Raw genomic sequence first — 14,944 nt, 5'->3', positions numbered from 1 at the left:
TGCAGCCATTTTGACAGTGCAGAAACCTCACTATATATGAATGCAAAAACAACCCATGCACCATTACTCAAAACAGCGTTTGCTAAAACTACCTGTGACATCTGCCAGGGTACAGTCCAGATCGTAGGACAGCTGTGCCCCCTTAATTCTCCATTCTGGTGTACTTTGTATAAGTAGGGGCATAGCGAGCAGATCGAGGGACGTGATCGTTCCCCTCTATTCGACATTGGTGAGGCCTCATCTGGAGTACTGTGTCCAGTTTTGGGCCCCACACTACAAGAAGGATGTGGATAAATTGGAGAGTCCAGCGAAGGGCAACAAAAATGATTAGGGGTCTGGAACACGTGACTTATGAGGAGAGGCTGAGGGAACTGGGATTGTTTAGTCTGCAGAAGAGAAGAATGAGGGGGGATTTGATAGCTGCTTTCAACTACCTGAGAGGTGGTTCCAAAGAGGATGGATCTAGACTATTCTCAGTGGTAGAAGAGGACAGGACAAGGAGTAATGGTCTCAAGTTGCAGTGGGGGAGGTTTAGGTTGGATATTAGGAAAAACTTTTTCACTAGGAGGGTGGTGAAACACTGGAATGCGTTACCTAGGGAGGTGGTAGAATCTCCTTCCTTAGAAGTTTTTAAGGTCAGGCTTGACAAAGCCCTGGCTGGGATGATTTAATTGGGGATTGGTCCTGCTTTGAGCAGGGGGTTGGACTAGATGACCACCTGAGGTCCATTCCAACCCTGATATTCTATGATTCTATACACTATGCCCTGCTTTGCTGTGTGAGCTGCCACTCTGCCCACTCACCCCAGCCTTTACCAGAGTGCTATGCCCAGCCACTCTTGAATTATATATGGGCAACACCTGCATATCCCTAGTCCCAGCCTTGCACCCCAGAAATGTACCATCTTGTACAGTTTGGTTACTGAGCAATACAAGCTCATAAAGTTTGTCATTTTAACCTGGTAGAGATTTCCCAATCACTTCAATCAACCACACTGTTTTAGGTAAAATTACAACAAATGTATTAACTATAAAAAGATTTCAGTGATTATAGGTGATAGAAGCATAGAAAATCGGAATTGATTACAAAGGAAATAAAAGACAAAAATTGCAAGCTAATTCCTACACTTTCATGCTAAATACGTTTTGAAAGCAAAAGGATTTCTCTTATCCAAATCTTTCAGCTGTTCATGCTAACTGGACAGTCTTCCAGTCAGGACCATGCCCCTCCCTCACAGTTCACTGATCAGCCTTTTTGTCTTCCAGACAATCTTGCTTCCTTGTGTACAGATGGGGAAGGAGAGGCCCTGTGGTGATGTCACTGTCCCTTACTTATACATTCTGTTGGGGTGCAGACAATGAATTCATAGTGTCTCTCAGGTGGATTGCAAATATATTACTCACGCCTCTTGTGCCCCTGAGGCTTCACATGTATGGGTTTTGTTTACTGTTTTTATTACTTCTGAGGGGCTGGTCTGTGGGTGTTTCCCAGACCCACAGGTTTCAGTAGCAAGCATATGGCAAAATAAGAACTCCGTAAAGAACGAGGAGTACTTGTGGCACCTTAGAGACTAACGCATTTATTTGGGCATAAGCTTTCGTGGGCTAAAACTGATGAAGTGGGTTTTAGCCCACGAAAGCTTATGCCCAAATAAGTGTTAGTCTCTAAGATGCCACAAGTATTCCTCGTTCTTTTTGCTGATAGACTAACACGGCTACCACTCTGAAACCATATACAATGATGATACGCACATTTTAACAGGACAATGTTTAACAGGTTATGACTTTTCAAATACCACCTCACAAGGCATACTTTGTACAAAACATATCCTATAACAGTGGTGAATATAGGGGTTAGTGTGTGACACTAACAACATGCTGAGAGGAAGAGTCATGGTACTGTCTAGCTTTTCTTAGTACAGAAACAATTGGTCCAGTTCTGCCATTACATACACTTGAATAAATGGAAGCCCTGTTTGGCTCACTGTGTTCTTTTGAATTATATAGAATCCAATTGATCGTACAACAGATGCTTTAGAGAGGAGTCTTGCCTCTCTTACTGACTTTTAAAAGCCAAACAGGTTTAGACCAGTTATGAATTGGATAGTAGGGTGATTGCATGATGTCTCAGTTACTTCTGCTAACAAGGGCTGGTTTCTAATTAATATATATCATATAGTACAAATACTTAATTTTTTGAGCAAGAGTGCCCCACAACTGTGGGCTTAAAAAGTCTGTATAAGAAGGATCTAAATAAGGCTGCCTATTTACAGAATGTAATATGAAAGATAGCAAATAAGATATAGGGGACTAATGAAGGCTTCTAAAAATCAGTTGGGAAAATCAAATTAATTTATCAGTGTTTTTTAGGAGATATGTACATCTTTACAACGAGTGTGGTATCTTATTATAGTACCTAGTTTTTAAATTTGGAAACTTAAACATGGACAAATTAGATACATCATGTGACATGGATCCTGTCCTGTTAAGGAAAAAGCTAATATATTTCTCACTGCCATTCTGCGCCCTATTCCAGTTGTATTGGAGCTCTTTGCTATTTTAGGGTTATATAGTTTAAAGGGTTGCCAACCCTACAGGATTGTCCTAGAATCTGCAGGAATTAAAGATTGGTATGTGATGAAACCTCCAGGAATATGTCTAACCAAAATTGACAACCGTGTGTGTATACACACTTAAATGCCATTTAAAACATTTGACTTAACCCTCCAAAAATGACTCTATTAGTGGCTTATATTGTGCTTACGCTTTACAAAATTTAAATTGCCTTTTTAAAGAGAAAGTATCATTATCTTCCCTATAGAGAAACTGAGGACAAAACATAAAGTGACTTATCAAACTAACACAGTAGGGACTTTTAGGATAGGATAATCAGTATGACTTCCCTCTAAATAAGATATTAAAAAGTTACCAAATCCTGCATGCCTGTCTTTAGACATAATGCTTATGAACATGTAGGCCCCGTCAGTCCATTTTTAGCTATTTTGTTACACATAGCATGCTGAGAGATCTGTGGGGCCTCTGCCCACGTGTAGGCAGGTTTAGAGGACTCCCTTTGCCTGTTAGAACAGATGGAGGCTTGTATCCTGCAAAGCAAGAATCCCTTTATCTTTAGGAGGGGTGAGGGAACTGCTGATGTGTGGAGCTGGCAGATGAATCGTATGCCTGCAGCCTGCTGAAGGGAGCTCTGTCCTGGCTAGTTCAGGTTCTGACCGACCTCCTCTCACAAGGATTTCTATGTAAATAATCATTACAGATTCGCCTTCACAACCTCTCCTCTGTTCCTCTCACTGGTGGCCCTACAACCCTGGCTGCTCTTCCACGATGCTGCCCCCAAAACTACACTTCCCAAAACCCACCGCGTGACTAGCTCTAGGCCCTGCCTAGGATCTCTCCCAGAAGCCCTTGCACCGGGAGAATGTTGGCGGCGTCCTAGCCGCGCGCATGAAGTACTCCCAGGAGTCCCGCGCGGCGGGCCTTGGCCCGCCTGTCGCCTAGAACTACAGGTCCCGGCAGGCGCTGCGGTTGGCCGGGCGGCCTCAGTGCGCCTGCGTGGCGGCGGCCGGGCGGTTTGAGTGAGGGCAGAAGGCGGCAGGGATGGAGGCGAAGCCGGAGGAAGTTGGGCGGGGCCGGTGAGCGGGGGCTGTGGGGTGCGGCGGCCTCCCCCGCTGCAGTGTAGCCCCCTCACCTCGCTGGGCCCCCCGGGGGGCGGTTGCGGTGTCCCCCGTCTCCCCTTCCGCAGGCTCCGGGGGGGTCGCTGCGGTGCCCCCCCCCCGCCCGTGGCCCCTGCGGGGAGGGTCTCCTCGCCCATTCCCACGGAGAGCGACCCTCCTGTCCCTGCCCGGTCACCCCTCCCCCCCCGGGCCCCACAGGGCCCCCCCGGCCTGGGGTGCGGCCCCCCCCCCCGGGGCCCGGCTCTAGCGCGCTCCCTCTAGGCGCCTCGTGTCCCCGCGCTGCCCGCGGGAGGGGGCTGTCCCAGGCCGCTGGCGCCGCGTGGTGCCTGGGGTAGCGAGGAGGAGCAGAGGGGTCAGCGCCCGGTGGGCTTCGAGGAGCCTCGCGTGGCTGCAAGAAGTCAGTAGCTTTGGCCAGGTTCTTACCCCGTGTGTGCTTGGTGTTGCAGGACTAAAGAGGCCTGGCTACAGGAAACGCAGGTGAGCGCAGTGCCCCTGCCCCACCTTTAAAATGGGGTTTTGTTATATATTTGTATTGCAGCAGTGCCTAGAAGCCCCTGTCTGGGATTAGTGCTCCTGCGGTCTAGGTTCTGCACAGAAACATGTAGCAAAAGACAGTCCCTGTCCCAAAGAGCTTGCAGTTTAAGCCATGGGCTCTTGGTCTGGAAGTCATGACCCATAAAGAGGTTACAAACAGGGTATCAAGGAGTCACAGTCATCCTGTGCTTCATATATTGCTTGGTGGGAAAGGTGGAGCATCACTGGTCTAAATGAGAAGAGATGTCAAAAGTTGGGGGATGTGTAGAAAGACAAGTTGGCACTGAGCTGATCATGTTGATCATAATAAGCAGAAGTTGCAGCATACCAGTTGCCTAGCTGTTGTCAATGGGCACTGAGATTGATTGTTGGGAAAGGAAAGAATTTGACTATGCATCTTTTTAAGCTTTAGACGAGCAGCCACGCAGGCATCCTGCCTATTTATCTCTTCCCATCCCTTGTGTCCACATGGATTTCTGTTTTGTGGAACTAAAATATATCATGGAAAATATTTATTTCTCAGAATCCCCCCCAACAGAACGTCCCTGGTGTTGAAGATGGGAAGAACAGTGGTGGGACACAAGGTAAGGTATTATTTCAAAGAACTAATTATTAGTTCCCTGGGTAAGTGATAGTGATGTGACACAGTCGAGTTAGTTTGGTTTCTAGAGCTGTTTCAAACACAGGGATAATCATAGCATTCACATTAGCTATGACCAGAATTGCAGTATTAGATTGCATACTGGGCCAGATTGGGAAAGCACAATCTTCCTTCATCTCTACAGCCCTGTCCTTCCTCCCTTCCTGGACTCTGCAGAGGATGGGTCTAAAGATTAATTGAAGGAGTGGGTGGGAACAGGGGGCTCAAACGGTCCACACCCTGACTCTGTGGCGGTCGCCTGAAAAAGGTGTAACAGCCATCAGATCAGAATATCTTTCAGTCACTGCCACCTTGGGCTGGGTTTGAAACAGTGATGCATAGGTGACAGGCCCTATATTCCCATTCAAAATCCCATGAGAGGTAATTTCCTCTGCTTTAGCGTTTCAGTGGATTTTATCTGTTATGTGCATTTCTTCTAGAACATGACCCCAGTGAGGAGAAAGTGGAGCCTGAACACTTTTCAGAGCCGAACAAAGTTATTAGTCCTGGGCCTGGTAACAAGGCTAATGTGAGAGCAAGTCCCAGTGACAGAGTCAGAGGGGCTACTAGGAAAAGGTCATGTCCTCGTCCTAGCCCCAAGAAAATTGACCGGAGTCCCAGTCCCAAGAGGATATCTCCATGGAGAGAGAGTCCCAGGAAAGGCCTCACTTCAAGTTCATTTAACTTGTCCCCAAGGGCACTTGCCATTAGCCCACAAATCACACGTCGCTCATGGTGCCGCTCCAGTCTGAAAGGAACCAACCGCCGGAAGTCACTGCCTCCTTTCCACCAGGATGTCACAGGTAGGTGCCATGTACCGCCTTGTGATTAAACTATGCTGAAATCCTTGTGTGAGAATTCTGGACAAATGGAACTCTGACTTCATGGGTGCAATGTGTAAGGCACCAATGCAGTGATTGGGCCCAGACTTTGCTCCAGTTAGGGCTATGTTTGGCAACTTTCTCTGAGTACAGCACAAAATGAGACTTGGCAATTTTGACTTTAAAATGGATGTTTAGATCATGAGTGCTGCAATGATCCAGTTTAAGCTAATGGGCTATTTATAGCTCTGTCAGATGTCCTTGCCCAAAAGAAGATGGTGACATGAACACCAGCTAGCATGAACAGCTCAAAAATGTGTGCGTGTGTACCGTACAAAGGTTCTAAGGGTGTGGAGCAGCATCTGGCTGCACGCAAAGCACTGTTTCTGTTTAGTAAAAATCTGGAACACCAAATCAGACCTTTCACTGTAGAAGTTGGAAGCTCCTATCTGGGAGCATGTTCCATGCAGGCAGCCCAGAGACTGAGTTATATGTTTGATTCTCCATAACGCCGTTCTTTTTCTTTTCTTTTACAAAGCAGTTCCTTAGTTCCGAAGTGTGTGAGATTCATACACTAGAGCATGCATAGAAAGGAATCTCCCAGCCCCAGATTGATGGACCATCCTCCAGTGCAGAAGTAAATGCAGGACTCAGCATTAGGGAGTTAACAGCTCTCTTAATGGCTGCTTGAGTTAAAAAGGAACTTCTATGTTAAAATTTTTCATTACGCTTCTAACATGCAACATCTGCTTTGTTACCTCCCCATTTAGCACTTGAGATTGGCTCTTCTGGCAGTGAAGTTGCTGGATAGACTGTCCACGCTCTTGTGTCTATATGCATCAGTATTTACAGTGTCTAGCTCAGGGACATTTCAGCTGCTCACAGTTTGAGGTAAACTTGTCTTTTTTAAATGTGTGTGTGTTTAACTTTTAGAGCTGAGCAAATCAATCAGCCTTGATTTTCCTGAGACTGACAGGCTTTCCATGCTCCTGCTGTCTAGTTTCCAGGTGAGGTCTCTGAAGGAACTTTTTTGCTAAAAACGAATTATTTGTGTATTATTCTGCTTCTAATACTTCATTTTTCTTGATGGGTTTTAATCTATAAATAAGTAATGAAGTGTTGTGAGGTGTGGTCTAGCAAGAGGCAGGACTCCTGAGTTCTAGTCCCATCTGAATCCCTCCATGAGCAAGGAGAGGTCACTTCACTTCCCTGTCCCTTGGTTTCCCTTTCTGTAATATGGGGGAATAAACTCCATAAAAGTGTTGTGAAGGTTAACTGATTGCAAACACTTTGAAAATGATACAAAAGCTAAACTTTACAGTTTATAAACTGATGTAGCTGTGAAACAGGTGAGAGAGATTAAATAGTTTGTAGAATTTAGGCTGTGGCACATTTTACTTTGTCATACCAACTAAGAGGTATTAACTTTGGATTGATTTTATACATATTGGAGCTCTATGGAAAATAATTTTTGGTTTGTAGGATTTTATAATTTCACTCCTAGCAAGGTACTGCTTCCTGCTGCGTAATACCACAGGCATTTGACTGAAGCAATGCTGAAAGCTTTTCTCTAGTTTTGGCTGCACACTGACATCAATGTTTGGTATTCAGTCTTTAAAACAGAGTGCAAAAAAGACACTTTTGTCGTGCTTTCCATTGTTTGTAATAATCTTGAAAGAGAAAACCTGCTGAGATTCTATAATCATCCTCCTGTTGCACTTGGCAAAACTTTGATAACTGCTTCTCCCACTGGATGGTCAAATGAAAAGCAGCCCAGTGTCAGATGGGACATTCTGAATAGTCTAAAAAAAGAAAAACAAAACAAATACCTCACTTTCTTCTCTGTTCTCCCAGTTCTCTACCCAGAAGCTTCAGCACTTCTTGAAGCAGACTGATGGCTTCAGCCCTGAGGCTTTTAAAGCAAATGGTGGGTCTCCATGTGATATATTTAATGAAAGGGTAATGCTATACATTGAGGAGAGTAATAATCTATCTCTAGCTCTCAACTCGCACAGGGGGAGGGTCACTCAATTTCCACTCCAGAGGGAACCAAATGTCTTAGGAAAGAAGGAGCTTGAGCAGCCAAAAAAAATCCCTTGAAATTGGTGCTTCTAATAATAGCCCATGCATTATCAGTGGTGCCAAGAGAATGCCCAAAGTAAGCTTTGATCACATATATCCTCTCTCCGCCAAAGCTAGCGTGACTCGTATCTGGAATGTCCTCTGTTAGGGAACTGAACTGGTTATGCTGTAAAAACAGGGTTCATGGGTTACGCAACATCGTGGCATGTGAGCCCTGAGTACTAGTGTTCCATGTATTTTACTTCAGGCTTCTGTGTGAGTTAGTTCCGCAGAGAGCAGGTACTGTCTGCTGCTTAACTACTGCACTTTGTTTTCTTGTTGTCTTGTCCCCACTTCCAGTGAATTCAGTTTCAGAAGAGCTGATGCGTTGTACAGAGAGACTGAAACTAGATGGAACACTAAAGAAATGTACAGAAGAGCTGAAAGGGTAATGACTCCCTGTGGTCGCAGAATGTTGATGCAACATGTCATGGAGCTGGAGTTTGCTATTCCTGTCCCAGTGCCTGACCGATTATCTTATATTGCAATTCATGAAACTTGTCAAGATTCATATTGCAGACACTGGAGACAGTAATGACCTATTGCAGGCTCTTAGTGTCTGATATTGGGTACAACTTATAATGAGCGTCGGCAGGCTAAAATGCCACAATTTTTGCTTGCAAAACTTACATTGGAACTTGGTATTTGTGAGTGCTAAGAGCCCACATGTTAGACAAATGGGCTATGCAGGGCTGTGTTAGCTATCCATGTGAAAAATTTGGAAAGTGTATTTAATGTCTTTAATGCTAATGACTCTAAAAGAGAATGTTCATCTTAATAATCATGGCACCAAAGTGTCTACTGTAGTGCTTGGCACATCAGCAGGAGTTTTCTTGTTTACATTTATATCCTAGAACAGGGGTCGGCAACCTATGGCATGCGTGCCAAAGACGGCACGCGAGCCAATTTTTAATGGCACGCTGCTGTCTGCCTAACCCGGCAGACAGCAGTGTGCCATTAAAAATCCTGCCCTGCCCGGCCCGCTCTTCTCTGCCCACTGCTCTCTCCTTCCAGGGCAGGCAAGCGTCCCCCTCCCCACACCTCTTCCCCCAGGGTGCTGTGTTCCTGCCCCATCTCCTCTCCCTCCCTGCGGCCGATCAGCTGACGGCCCTTGCTACAGAGGGGAGAGGGAAAAGGGGAGCCGCAGTGCACTCTCTGCTCCAGGGACCTTGGGGAAGGGGGTGGAATTGGCATATCCTCTCCAGCCCCCTGCCATGACCCGTTCAGGGCAGGGGGCTGGGAGCACCCCCAACACCCCAGCCCACCGCCCTGACCCCTGAACCCCCCCCCAACACCCCAGCCCTCTGCCCTGACCCCTGAACCCCCCCCCAACACCCCAGCCCTCTGCCCTGACCCCTGAACCCCCCACACATACCCAGCCCTGTGCCCTGACTCTTACACCTCCCACATCCCCACCCCGAGCACCAAACGGGAGCTCCTGCCCCCCCCCCCCACACACATTCCCACCTGCACCCCTCGCACCAAATGGGAGCTGCCCAGGTAAGCGCTCCTCACCCAAACCTCCTGCCCCAACCCTAAGCCCCCTCCCTCATTCTAGCTCCTGGCCAGATGCTGCACCCCAACCCCCAGCCTGCTCCTTTAACCCCCAAAGCCCTGTCCTCAGCGCACTCCCACCCTCATCTCAGTGCAGAGGGAGGAATAGAATGGCTAGAACCAGGGAGAAGGTAGGTACCTACTCTATGTGGACAGGGCCGGGACCCAAGACCGGCAGCGGGCTGAGTGGGGCCGGCAGCCAGGACCCTGGCTGGCAGGAGCCCGCAGACGGAACCCCAGACTGGCATCGGGCTGAGCGGCAGCAGGCTGAGCCGCTCAGCCCACTGCTGGTCTGGGGTCCTGGCTGCCGGCCCCACTCAGCACACTGCTGGTCTGAGGTTCTGACTGCCAGCCCCTTGCCAGCCAGGGTCCCGGCCACAGGCCCTGCTCAGCCCACTGCCAGACTAGGTGAATGGAACCCCAAGCTGGCAGTGGGCTGAGCGGGCCAGAGGTGTAAGATCAGCATTTTAATTTAATTTTAAATGAAGCTTCTTAAACATTTTGAAAACCTTGTTTACATACGACAACAGTTTAGTTAAATAATATATAGACTTATAGAGAGAGACCTTCTAAAAAACGTTAAAATGTATTATTGGCACGCAAAACCTTAAATTAAAGTGAATACATGAAGACTCGGCACACCACTTCTGAAAGGTTGCCGACCCCTGTCCTAGAATAACCAAAAATTTGAATGAAGTATAATATACTGTGTTTACACAGAGGCACTGCACAAACACTCAACAATCATCACAGTCTTGCGTGATACAGATATTGCCAACACCTTAAAATCTCTCTGATATTGTACTTCTCTGTTTTAGTATTTTATCAGACCCTGCACTAAATGTGTCATTGGCCCAGATGAAGGAATATATAAACAGGTAAGAAAAACAGCCAAGGCCTGGTTTCGTATGGCTGAATGGACACAGTTGGGCCTTTTCTCATTAATTCTTGGTGTTATCAGCAATGATTCAAGCATCTGAAATGAGGACAGGACACTATGTGAAGAGAAGCCTAACACAGAAGCAACTCAGTTAGGTTCTATTAAACAGAGAAACTCACTCTGAGATTCTTTCTGGACACCAGCTCCCACCCTCAATCTTGCTGGTGCTCTAGGTCACTGAGTTTATTTTTAAATTTTTAGAGAAAGCTTGCCCAGTGTAAGCCTGCCTTTGTAAGTCCTAGAATTGGACCATGAGCAGGGCATGAATTGCAAGCAGCTTCTGGTCTGGAGGTAATTCACATAACACAGCATTCATGTAACACAGAAATCTGTGAGTCTGGCTCTGCTGTGATGTAAGCAGCCCTAATTCCACTTAAGTTAGCACTTGTTTATTTCGTGGCTGAATCTGTCCCCATGTGCATCTGTATATCTGTCTCTTGTAAATCAGAAGGCAAAATTCTGGCCCAGAGTAAAAGCTAGGGATCTGGTGTAATTTCTATAGGCCCTTTACATTAGTGAAGCCCAAGGGAGGTAATTCCTCTCCCACAGTATGTAGTAACTACCTTTCATCTGTTCATTCATTCTAAAGGTTTACTACAGAGTCTCAAACTTGGGATCAGCTTTTACTGAGTTTCCAGAAAAGTGCAGAAGAAATGTCCAGGTTAGATGATTACCCTTTTTCTGTCTGTCCTTTTCAGCCAAAAATTAGATTTAAAATTGAGAATCTAATAGTGCTAGTCACTAGTTAATGTGATCCTCTATTGTATTTAATTCCAGTCTTCTAGAACCCAAATTGTTTATGTTAAAAGACTTCAGCACTTTGTGATCATTTGTCAATCAGGTGTTCTTTCCATACATAGTTTAATTTAAATATCAGCCCACAGTTGCATAATGAAGCAGCAGCAAAGGTCAGACAAGAAAGTCCTGTTAATCATGCTGTCAGCCCTGAAGAACACATGGAAGAGAATATGTTAAAGGAATTAAGTCTTATTTAAAAATACTTGGCAAAGGACTCTGAAATGAAAACAGGTTTCAGAGGAGCAGCCGTGTTAGTCTGTATCCGCAAAAACAACGAGGGGTCCTTGTGGCACCTTAGAGATTAACGCATTTATTTGGGCATAAGCTTTCATGGGCTAGAACCCACTTCATCAGATGCATGGAGTGGAAAATACAGGAACAGGTATAAATACATGAAAAGATGGGAGTTGCATTACCAAGTGTGAGGTCAGTCTAACGAGACAATTCAATTAACAGTAGGATACCCAGGGAGGAAAAATAACTTTTGTAGTGGTAATGAGAGTGTGAGTTTGACACACACTGACAAGAAGGTGTGAGTAACAGTAGGGGGAAATTAGTATGGGGGAAATTAGGTTTAGGTTTTGTAATGACCCAACAACTCCCAGTCTTTATTCAGGCCTAATGTGATGGTGTCCAGTTTGCAAATTAATTCCAGTTCTGCAGTTTCACATTGGAGTCTGTTTTTGAAGTTTTTGGTTGAAGAATTGCCAATTTTAGGTCTGTTATTGAGTGACCAGGGAGATTGAAGTGTTCTCCTATTGGTTTTTGAATGTTATAGTTCCTGATGTCAGATTTGTGTCCATTTATTCTTTTGTGTAGAGACTGTCCGGTTTGGCCAATGTACATGGCAGAGGGTAAGGCAACTCCCATCTTTTCATGTATTTATACCTGCTCCTGTATTTTCCACTCCATGCATCTGATGAAGTGGGTTCTAGCCCATGAAAGCTTATGCCCAAATAAATTTGTTAGTCTCTAAGGTGCCACAAAGACTCCTTGAAATGAAAAGTACACTCAGGTCCTGTCACTGGAGTTGTGGTAAATTATGGAAACTTAAAGTTTAATTGGGATGTGTAGTTAGGAACTGATTTTCTGCCAGCCTTTGTGATAAGTTTTAACATTTGTTTTATTGGGACACTTTGGAGATCTTGTGACAGATGACAGAAATACAAATAATTTGCTGCTATCTAGCCACACCTATGCTGGGCACCATTGGAAAGTGGGTACTCCCCATGTGCAGTGGTTATATGTGTACCATGCTTTTTGTTTTCAAGACAACTGGAGCAGTGCAAGACGAATGAAGTGCAAGTGGAACCTGCTAGTTATCTCGGAACCTCACAGGCCAAAGTTCTCAGTAGCAAGCCTAACTATCAGAAAATACTAGCTAGCCAGGGTGAGGTGTTTGACTGCATGGAGCTTGTGGTGAGTTATCGGGCCTGAAATGTACTAAAGGGTTTAAAAATCATTAATGGTGCAAACACAGAAGTGTCAGCTGACCTGTTGTCTGAATCATTTGTCTTGAGAAGATGTCAGGCTATGCAAGACCCAGTAATTAGCTGATTTGCCTTAGAGAAGTGGTTCTCTTCTCTATGCCAGTGAGGAATTGACATAGTGAGGTCACTGAACATAGTACATTGTTTAATAAATGTTTTCCAGCAATGAACACAAGGAATCTGCTGTCGTATTTCAATATCATTCTGTGGTCCAAACCTGCATTACAGGTTATGAAAGGGAAATAAGTGGAAATTTCTAATGAAATCATCACCAAATGCTTTGGGTTTGGCATTTGCTTTATTCACCCAGTTCACTAAATTCTCAAAAAGTTTTCTCTTTTGTCTTCTGAGTTTCCCTGAAACCTTTTTTTGTGTGTTTTGCAGCTGGATGAACTACAGCAGGCAGTGAAGTTGTTGCAGACTTTCATAGAAGACAGTACACAGTACCTCCGGAATCTGTCAGAGCAACTTGGTAAGCAGACGTTCCAGCCATCGGCAGTAAATACTTCCTATCCATTAAATACAGAACCTTTGTTAAGCAATAAAACCCAGAAGGCTATAGAGGGAGGTGGATTAATTTTTGTTCTCTTCCTCTCATCCCTAAATCGCTTTGGCAGTACCTTGACAAGCTGTCATTAGAAGAGGTGGTTCGTTTTTTTTTTTTTAAGTGATGACACTTGCTGCACACGGTACTTGTTAGACCACTGTAGGAAGCATTAAAAACCTGTTGAGGGAAAAATGACATTGAGTGCATGTTACCTTAGAAAGAGTTTATTGTTTATTTTATATTTAAGCTCTTACTCCACCCTCTTCATTGCTGAGGTTCTGCCTGTGTATGCAGTTCATTCTAGTATATTACACAAGGAAATCTTGGATACCTATAGCTGTTGGGGACATTTTACTGAATATTGTATTGTGAGACACAGTATAGCCATGTTAATGAAAATAACAAATGACACCTCTCACAATTGCCTATTTAAGGCTGTTCCCATATCAGGTCTCTTATGTACACATCCAAGGTACACCCACATCTTGAATACTGCGTGCAGATGTGGTTGCCCCATCTCCAAAAAGAGAGAGTGGAATCAGAAAAGGGCAACAAAAATGATGAGGGGGATGGAACAACTTCTGTATGAGGAGAGATTAAAAGGAAGTATTTCTTCACACAATGCACAGTCAGCTTGTGGAACTCTTTGCCAGGATGTTGTGAAGGCCAAGACTATAACAGGGTTTTTTTTTTTTTTTAAAAAAAAAGTTTAAATTCATAGAGGATAGGTCCATGAATGGCTATTGGCAAGGATGGTGTCCCTAGCCTTTTTGCCAGAAGCTGGGAATTGGGCAACAAGGGATGGATCACTTGATTACCACCTGTTCTGTTCATTTCCTCCGGGGCACCTGGCATTGGCCATTGTTCAAAGACAGGCTAGTGGGCTAGATGGAACTTTGGCCTAACCCAGTATGGCTGTTTTTATGTTCTTCACCAGTCTGAGGATTTATAAAGTGAGCCCTAAATCTGTGGATGCTGAACTCTGCCTTTAGGAACAGGAGGAAATGTAAATGGCTAAAATCCCTTTCCCTGCCGTCTGACTCATAGTGTTGGGTTTGTGGATACATATTTAGGTCACATCCTAAAAGCAGAGTATACAGTCCAGCTGTGGGGAATCTGATGCACAGAAAAGCAAGGGAACCTGTTCAAGACCTCAGGCAAACTGGGCCAAAACCAAAATTAGATCCAGGTCTGTGCTCCATTGTAACTGCTTCAGATTAGCCAAAGCCTTTCCCTAGACCGGGTGGAGATAACTGAGGATTTTGTTGCTTCCCTTCCAGCATCAAGGACCTTTCAGCAACTGGAAAACTCACCGATTCGGAAACTACTCAAAGTTCCCCCAAAGAAGCCACCAGTCACCCAGTGCCAGCAGCCTCCTGAGGGTTAAACACAGACTTGCAGCAGATGGCTGTCCTTGCCTCCTTTTGCCTTTGCCTTTATTACCTTTCCCTGCAGGCTCTTTCCCCACTTCTCTAAGAGGTTGTGGTTCTAGAGGTCCAGGAGGCCTGGGGTGGCTTAGCACCCACTTGCCTTTGTAAATGCACTGTGGGGTGCCCGGGGGGTGGGCGGGTGCGGTGGCTGGTTGGGGGGTGTCAGAGGGCTTGTTCTGTCGGATGCAGCTGTATCGCCGGACCCTGCCTTGCTCTCAGGGTTACCTGTGCTGTGAATAAAAGTGCGGGGCATCGCCCCCCTGTGCTGCCACGTGTGGGCTCTGCTCCTGGGGCGGGGCTCAGCGCCGAGAGGGAAGAGGGAGGGGACGAACCAACAGACGGGGGGGGAAGGGAGGGAGGAAAGACTGAACACCACTA

At 45.6% G+C, this 14,944-nt stretch overlaps 1 protein-coding gene across 1 annotated transcript; it reads left to right on the top strand.

The window, feature by feature from the left end:
• The first annotated feature begins 3,534 nt into the window (after positions 1-3,534).
• On the top strand, positions 3,535-14,676 carry DSN1 (DSN1 component of MIS12 kinetochore complex). Its single transcript, XM_074935383.1, has 12 exons — positions 3,535-3,649; positions 4,138-4,168; positions 4,749-4,809; positions 5,306-5,668; positions 6,620-6,693; positions 7,541-7,613; positions 8,108-8,195; positions 10,180-10,239; positions 10,891-10,962; positions 12,371-12,518; positions 12,974-13,061; positions 14,417-14,676. The coding sequence occupies exons 1-12, from the start codon at positions 3,615-3,617 to the stop codon at positions 14,521-14,523; spliced, it is 1,200 nt and encodes a 399-aa protein (XP_074791484.1). The 5' UTR covers positions 3,535-3,614; the 3' UTR covers positions 14,524-14,676.
• The last annotated feature ends 268 nt before the right edge of the window (positions 14,677-14,944 follow it).

The sequence above is a fragment of the Natator depressus genome, chromosome 20, assembly GCF_965152275.1.
Source record: "Natator depressus isolate rNatDep1 chromosome 20, rNatDep2.hap1, whole genome shotgun sequence".
NCBI lineage: Eukaryota > Metazoa > Chordata > Testudines > Cheloniidae > Natator > Natator depressus.
This window is presented reverse-complemented; position numbering and strand designations above follow the sequence as displayed.